At 42.7% G+C, this 8,489-nt stretch overlaps 1 protein-coding gene across 2 annotated transcripts; it reads right to left on the reverse strand.

The window, feature by feature from the left end:
* Positions 1-3,119: 3,119 nt before the first annotated feature.
* LOC109744631 (uncharacterized) lies at positions 3,120-6,522 on the reverse strand. Of its 2 annotated transcripts, none has more exons than XM_020303787.4 (7): positions 6,359-6,522; positions 4,920-4,988; positions 4,735-4,805; positions 4,122-4,170; positions 3,943-4,049; positions 3,605-3,684; positions 3,120-3,523 (listed from the first exon to the last, which is right to left on the reverse strand). In XM_020303787.4, the coding sequence occupies exons 2-7, from the start codon at positions 4,966-4,968 to the stop codon at positions 3,250-3,252; spliced, it is 630 nt and encodes a 209-aa protein (XP_020159376.1). In that variant the 5' UTR covers positions 4,969-4,988; positions 6,359-6,522; the 3' UTR covers positions 3,120-3,249. The 2 variants fall into 2 exon arrangements, with proteins under 2 accessions (XP_020159376.1, XP_020159378.1); XM_020303789.4 differs by having other exon boundaries at positions 4,122-4,207; positions 6,359-6,521.
* Positions 6,523-8,489: the final 1,967 nt, after the last annotated feature.

Genomic DNA, 8,489 nt, shown 5'->3' on the forward strand with positions numbered 1-8,489 from the left:
GGATGTTGTACCCTCCCATACCCTACCCATTGCCATCCCTACTTTTTCGGAGATGTAAAAAGCACTTTTTGGTGCTCCAAATTTTTACATCACCGGTTTGGAGCACCAAAATATACATCATCTATTGGAGATGCTCTAAGATGGTTTACAAGAAAGTTGGTGTCAAAGGAAAACAAAATACACACACTCTACTCCAAGTACAAAGCCAACTACTCACCCGACGATGCTACTTTGGTACCTCTAGCCATGCCCCAAAGATGAAATTCAGCAATGATATGCATACTAGTCTCTTGCACATCTCTAAGTTGCCTAACATTATGTTCTTTCCACAAACTCCGGCAAGCAAGCATAACAAGAGAATGAAAACCCCTACGTTTGGCTTTTGGCAATAGGGTCCTGGACTTAGTCCAACACGAATCAAGGTTGTCCACCCGGAGTAGAGATGGCCACCTGAAGCAGCACCTGCAATTCATGAAGACATTGATGACATACCTGCCTAGAGAAGATGCACTGCATCAAATATAGTCAGTAGTGTCTTCATCTTGGTCATATATAGGTAACATTCATCCAACAACCCCCTCCTTAATTCCCGATCTGACGTCAATATGTGATATTACAGGGGCTAACCATAGAAAAAACTTGCAATTAAGAGGCGCCCAACTTTTCCACGGAGCATTTGTGTGTGAGAATCTAAGAGCTCCTTCTCATAAGATTCGATAGGTAGACGATGACGTGTATATTAAGGCATTGCTCCAATTCCACATTGCCTCATTGTCGGAGTTATGCTGAAACCGAACCACGACAACCGCTTCCCAAAGGTGCACATATTGCACCAGCCCAGCCGTAGACAGACCTCCGGCAATGTCAATCACCCATCGATACAAATTCATCGGGTCAAATTAATCGACAGACCTTGCCAAGGCTTAGAGGGATCTATACGCTGCAACCACTCCCAACGAAACCTAAGCGCCACCGCCTGCTTCTGTAAATCAAACACTTCCAATCCGCCGAAGCACTTAGGCCTGCAAACATTCTGCCAAGCGACTAGGCAATAACCTCCATGGATTTCCTCGGATACCTCCAAGAAGAATGCTCTACGACTTTTATCTATAGCCTCAAGTGCCCACTTGGGGGCATCCGAGACCAACAGGTGATGCGTAGGTTATGAGCACAGATGACTGACTTAACCAAGATAAGCCTCCCACGTCAAGCCTTTTTGCCATCCCGGAAGCTGCTTGATGATCTTGCCAATAATCAACTGCCATTCATCTTTAGTAAAGCTGGCCAAGTGCCAATTGAAGCCCAAGATATTTGCAAAGCTAGCAATTCTCCAAGGCGGAGCAGCTGCCACACTGTCCCTCTCCTTGTGTGTATTCCTAATCATAATAGCAGAGGATTTTGCATAGTTCATGTGTTATCCCGAGGCCTCTCGAAGACACTAAATACCTCCCTGACAAAGCATAAGTCTTGGACAAATGGCTTGACGAATAACAATCGTCATCAGCGTAAATAGACATCATCTGCAGCAGTGAGACTCCCGCAATGAATTGAGGACATCCACCTTTTCAGCCTTGATAATGAAGGAGGTTAGCACATCCATGGCGATTGCAAACAATAGAGGTGATAATGGATCCTTGGGGAAGCTCTCTCAAATGAGAAAAATTATCTTCAGTCGCACCAGCTTATTCATCTTGAAAACCCTACGTTCTCTAAAGTGATTGCAGTTTGCTTTAGGCACAAATAAACAAAGTATTCATCTTGAAAACCCTACATTCTCTCGAGTGATTGTAGTTTGATTTAGGCACAAATAAACAAAGAACGATATCGATGGAGAACTCCGAAGTGTGACGACCTTGATGAACCAAATATTTAGGCCCAATATTATGCATATCTCAATTTTACATGTCCATGAGCGAAAAACATCTTTTTGAAAATGAAAACTCACACTTCGATGATTATGCCACTCTGAACTAAAATAACATCATCGTTCTTGCATGTCATGTGGATATGAGCTACCAATTGAAGTGAAAACTAAGTTAATCATTGCTACTGTAATAACCGTGTTAATGCAAAATTGATGGTTGCGGACGCTTGCATGCTTCGCGGGGCCGTCCGCCTGCATGCCTAACACAAAGTGACTAGAGAGGAAGATATGACTTAACGAGTCAACGGGCCATTTCACCTAGTGTGCTTAAACCCCCTCTGTACCATTGCAAGCGAAGCCCTAGGCTCCTCCTTTTTATCGTAAGTGCCCCTCTTATATGGCAAACCCAATTCTTATTAATGTGGGAAAAATATAGGCTATGCAAAGCTCACTTGACCAACAATATAGGGTAGAATGACCTTTCTTGCAACTAACTTTGATGGGCCACCTGACTCTCTCCATATCCTTTCTAGACCCAAGGTCGATGAGTTTCATTTCTATACGGATGTGATTGCTCTATGCAAAAAGGAAAATATGTTAACTATGCCAGTTCATAAAAAATCAGTGGGGAGCAAATGCAAGAGGTGGGGCAAATGAAACATGATAAAGTATTCTAGAAATAAGAAATACTCCCTCCGTTCACTATTGTAAGATGTTTTGGATATTCCAATATGGACTAGATACAGAGTGAAATGAGTAAAAAATACACAAAATCGTGTCTACATACATCCAATTTAGAAAAAAGTTAGAACATCTTATAATATTGAACGGAGTACCAAGATAAATTCAGAAACTGAAAATTAGATTCAAGTCTTTAGTAGAAATCTTCTCCATAGTATCAATCAATGTGACACCCGAACAAATACACCTGCACAAGTTTGATTAGTTTCAGGACTCATACTTTTATTAGTATTATTAGTATGGGTATGTGGTATAAACTGTATATTAGTAGTATAGTACAGTAATGGAGATGAAAGCACTGAGTTTAGTGAATCCAAATGTTCCTGACCATTCAAGTAGATAAGGAGTTTATAAAGCCTCTTCAACCTGATAACATTTGCTATGGTGAATATTTTTTTCTTAAATAAAGGAGCTAGCAAATTTAGTTTTTCTATTATTTGAGATTTCATTTACTTCTATATACATTAGCATTAGCAATCGCATATATAGTTCTGCAAGAATATAGTCTACCCAATAAGTAACTCAGGCTTGATTTCCAGCAGTGACGGCATAAGTTCTTTATCCTTCTGATGATACAACACAGTCTAGCAAGAGAACAGAAAAACTTCAAGACGGAGTCTACAACAATTTCTCCACGCCACCGACTATTCCTCGTCCGAACTCTCATACGCTAAACCAAGTAAGCTTACAGCTGCATTCTGCGACTTGGCCTCTGCTGGATCACCTGGTTTTGACCGAGGTTGCACAAAGCTGACTGCCCCTTGAGACCGTTCATTTTCACCTTCAGGTGTAGACATTTTCCTCACAGAATCTTCTTGTTCCTGCTTAGGTCTATCGCCCTCTGCTGTTTGTCGAGGGCTGCTGACTTTTGCTCGCTTTGGTTTGATCTCGACAATCTTCTTCAAGAGATCACGTTGCCTGCCCATAACAAGGTATGTGCCAAATCAGAAGGCAAAAGTATCATTGATGGAAACAGAGTCTTTGTCGCACACAGCTTACCTTATATCACTTTTGGGTCTAGGCTCGACGCGAAGAGCCGCGGGAATAGGAGGTGCAGAATCAGCTAGAACTGCTGCTTGGTAATGCCAGAGTTAAAGAAATCAAACAAACAAACTGACAGAGTTATCGAAATGTGGAACGCTGCAAGCTGCGATAAGATGCGAAACAACCCCTAGGCATGTGAATATTGTGCTGCAACTGCATGACCAATGACAAGAAAATCAAATAATAGATGTGGAAAATAGCATGCATGCATAGCAAGAACGCTTGGATTATACTAAAGATTATCTTGTAAAAGGTGTGGGAGATGCTATAATGTATCATGCAAGAGAGGATATCTTAAAGGCAGCAAATGCCCGCTTCTCTGTACGACGGAGGAGACGCTCTGCATCTTCCTCAGCCTCCATTTGCTCTTTAAGGTAAAGCAAATCATCACTGTCCAATGCTGAACAACATCGAAGTAAACAAGGTTAACAAGGAGCCAGCATGAATTCTTCATTAAAGAAGCATGAAATACCTCCTCGCCCATGAAGGTAGCCTCCCCGCTCACCAGCAACATCCTGCATCTGTTGGCATCAACCGCCCAGTAGAAAGCCAAAATCCCTGTCAGGGCATGTTATCAGAACATCGTAAATCAATGCCTATTGCAGGCACACTGAGTAATGGGATCAATTTTTCAATAAGAGCGAGTAATCTCATGGCCACAAGCCCACAACTGCCAGCAAGTTAAATACTGTCCCGAACAGATAATGTATGCTACCTAAACCTAAGACAGCCTTGATCTTTTTCCTGATCACATTGAATGATTTCTCACAATCCAAAGTAAATTCCTTGAATTTAAGCTCATTGGTACAAACATATCAAAGGCCTTCTGCACTTATCTATATCCGTACCAAGCACAATACCGTGTCAAAACTCAAAAACGGACCTCTTTCTTTCCATGACCCTCATTTCAAATATCAAAACTATCCAATATTCGAATGTGAGAATCGATAATGTAACTTAGATTTTGGCAGCTAAACTAATTTCCTAAAATTAAGATACCTACCAGGACAGTGCTACTAAGTAATTATAACTCAATTTATTCACAAGTTAATCAGAATTATTTTTGCAAGAGCATTCCGGTTAACCTTTGCTACCATGCGCTGGAAGGTGACATCCTCATCGTCGATCTTGTCCTTCCCCTTCCCATACTTTCTATCTGCATACGCATAACCCCAAAGGTGATGATTTGATTTAAGAAAATGTCCAATAAACCAAAAAGGAGAAGAACCACTTGTCCACACTGGGACTTGAGAATGATGAAATCACTAACCTTTAGGGTCGCTGAGGTTAGTGTACTCACGAACCTCACGTCCAGACATGGCTGAGAGCTCGGCTGGCCCTATTTATATTTAGATCCAACATTAGGTACAATTTTTCGAACCAAGAAGGCTAAAAGTTTGAACAGAGTTTTTCGAAAAAACAAGAATTGGTATAGGAAAAACAATAAAGAACCCTTCAAAGAGAAATGGTATGACTCAACTGGGTCAACCAATTGGTAATTTCACTCAAAAAATGAATTGGTAGTTGAGCTCTTACTGTCTCAAACTACCGTCCAAACACAAATGGTGTTAACTCGGCATGGCCGGCAGTTTCTAAATTAGTAATCCTGTGACTTTGTTGTCAGAAAGTACTTTTTCCATAAGACAACTTGACATCTCAATACATGGCAATTGAATGTGATATACTGTACAACATTTGCAATCTGGACACGTGCTCTAACAACTACTTAAGATGGACCCAATATCCAATATCCGATCCATCCCCTATGCTCATTCTCTGAGCTCTTACAGTAAAGCACATTGAAATGAGCATAGGAGATGGATCCAATATTCACTCCTGATACAGTGATTTCAGCTCATAAAAAGCAGAATAATTTGGCAGGAGATAATATATGCAAGTGTTTGAGGATGTTTGTTGCAGCTGTGGGCGAGCCCGGGACATGTGATCAAGATGCAGTTTCAGCCCGGGACAGATGCAATGCAAGGTGCAGACAGGACATAATTAGTACTGCAGCAAAATCAGCATCAAGGTTGATGAAGAAATCCCCAAATTGAAGCAGTCATCCAGAGGCAGACTTGATGTGAGACTTGGGGTTTGAGCGGTACGCTAAACTCAAAATTCGTCCGATAAGTAAATGGGCCGACAATTTGAGTAGTCCTATCCTAAAGAAATACGGTGCTCTGCCCTCTCGGTCATCAATCAGATACAGGAAAGGAGAAATAACTAGCAGCTCAATCAGATCTGAGGCTTGCTCTTCCCTAGCTCTAGCCTCTAGGTCATCAATCTGTTAACTAAGCATGTGATACTACTGCCACCAATGTAGCACAATCATTTTCTTCAGACCTTTTTTTGTTTCAAATAACTTGCTTCTACTTGCTGGGTGCCACCCTGCCAACTCCCAATGATGCCAAGCAGGGCACTCCAATTTAATAACCAATTGTAATGCGAGAGCTGGAGGAGCCAATACGCAATATACTCAACCCTAGTTAGCTGCTAAGGCAAATTGGGTCGGTAGATAATACATGAGATAATGAGAGGACGAAATAACAGAGTCAATACGCAATATATACGCAATAACAGGCTGCTCTTAAGTCTTAACCCTAGGTTGGGCAGGGGCAGTGGACGCGCGCGCATCCACCCGCCTGGGATGGTGGGCAGAGGGAAAGGAGGGCGACGGCCGACGGAGAAACCGAGGAAGGCGAGGCCTACCTCAATCTGATGCGGTGCGTCGGAGAGAGGTGGGCGTTGCGGCGGCGGAGGAGTCCAACTTGCGGCGGACCGGGCAGAGCGTGTCGCCGTGTCGCTCGGGAGGAAGAGGGACGCCGCTGACCGCTTGGCACGGAGAGAGAGGGAGGTGAGGAAAATAAAAGATGGTCTTAGAAAAAGAGTAATTACTACTTCCAAACGGATCGAACCCAACAGCCAGAAAATGGTTAGGTTGGAAATCGGCCCCCAACTCTGATCGTTTCCTCTGGACGGCCCAGGCCCATTAGCGCTCGGCCATTCCTACGTTTCTTTTCTTCCCTCAAGGGGTTATACGATATTGTAGAAGTAGGCCAACACTTCCATTGGCCTGTCCACTACTGTTGGACTGAATCGTAGTGACTGCTTCCAACACTTGATTGAGGCTGTAAGCCAAAGGAGCAAAACTCCCCTCTCGTTAGGGTTTTATCTCCTCTCGTCGTCGTCGATGACGTAGAGATCTCCGTTACCTCCTCCGTTGTAACCCTGGTCTTCCTCTCGGGCTGAACTTGGGGAAACCTCAGGTTGCTACCCGGCCTTGGTGGGAGTCTAGGAGATCGGCAGAGGTAGGGTTTCCGATCTGGTGCGAGGGATCCATGGCAACTTCAGGCAAATCCGCGGCGTCGGGCAGCAACAGCAAGGGGAAGGGAAAGCTAGAGGACATGATGAAGGAACTAGCCCTCGCATGGGGTGTAACCTCTCTATTCCCGCTGCAATTCTCTACTTATACATGGTGTTAACACTATATATTATTATCCAATGATATGCGGTTATCCTATGATATTTGAGTAGATCTGTTTTGTCCTATGGGTTGATTGATGTTCATGATTGGTTTGAGGTTGTATATTTCATTTTGGTGTTGTCTTATGGTGCCCTCCGTGTCGCGCAAACTTGAGGGATCCCCACTGTAGGGTGTTGCAATACGTTCATGATTCACTTATGATGGGTGGCGTGAGTGACAGAAGCACAGACTCGAGTAAGGGGGTTGTTGTGTATGGGATAAAGAGGACTTGATACTTAATGGTATGGTTGGGTTTTACCTTAATGATCTTTGTAGTTGCGGATGCTTGCTAGATTTCCAATCATAAGTGCATATGATCCAAGTACGGAAAGTATGTTTGCTCATGCATCTCCCTGATATAAAAATTGAAATGATGATTACCGGTTTAGTTATCGATCAACTAGGGACAAATAACTTTCTTGTGTGACAAAAGCTTTCTACTAAACTACTAAATTTATTATCTTGCAATTTATTCGTAGTTTTATTCTCGCAAAGTATTTCTACTTTTATTCTTGTTCTAGGTAAAGCAAACATTAAGTGTGCGTAGAGTTGTATCGGTGGTCGATAGAACTTGAGGAAATATTTGTTCTACCTTTAGCTCCTCGTTGGGTTCGATACTCTTATTTATAAAAAAAGTCTACAAACGATCCCCTATACTTGTGGGTTATTATGGCGCGCCCTCTAGAGGCGCCGTGTGAGCTCATGGCTCTCTCGTAGATCTTCTGGCCTCCTCCCGAAGGATATAGGGTTCCTTGTGGTCCAGAAAAAATCACGGTAAAGATTCATCGTGTTTGGACTTCGTTTGGTACTGATTTTCTGAAAAACCAAAAATAAGCAAAAAAAAGCAACAATTAGCACTGGGCACGGAGTTAATAGGCTAGTCCCCAAAAATGATGTAAAATTACATATAAGTATCTAAGATTGATAATATAATAGCATGAAACAATCAAGAATTATAGATACGTGATACGTCTCCAACGTATCTATAATTTTTGCTTGTTCCATGTTGTTATATTATCAATCTTGGATGTTTTACAATCATTTTATAGCAACTTTATATCATTTTTTTTGGACTAATCTATTGACATAGTGCCCAGTGCCAGTTGCTATTGTTTACTTTTTTTTACTTCGCAGAAAATCAATACCAAATGGAGTCTAAACATAGCGAAACTTTTTGGAGAATTTTTATGGACGAGAAGAAACAACATGGGCCAAAGAAGTAACAGAGGGGTGCCCTGAGGGGGGCACAACCCACCTGGGCGCGCCTGGGGGCCCAGGCGCGCCCTGGTGGGTTGTGCCCACCTCGGTGGCCTCCCG

This window comes from Aegilops tauschii, chromosome 2 (assembly GCF_002575655.3).
Source record: "Aegilops tauschii subsp. strangulata cultivar AL8/78 chromosome 2, Aet v6.0, whole genome shotgun sequence".
NCBI classification, from domain to species: Eukaryota; Viridiplantae; Streptophyta; class Magnoliopsida; order Poales; family Poaceae; genus Aegilops; species Aegilops tauschii.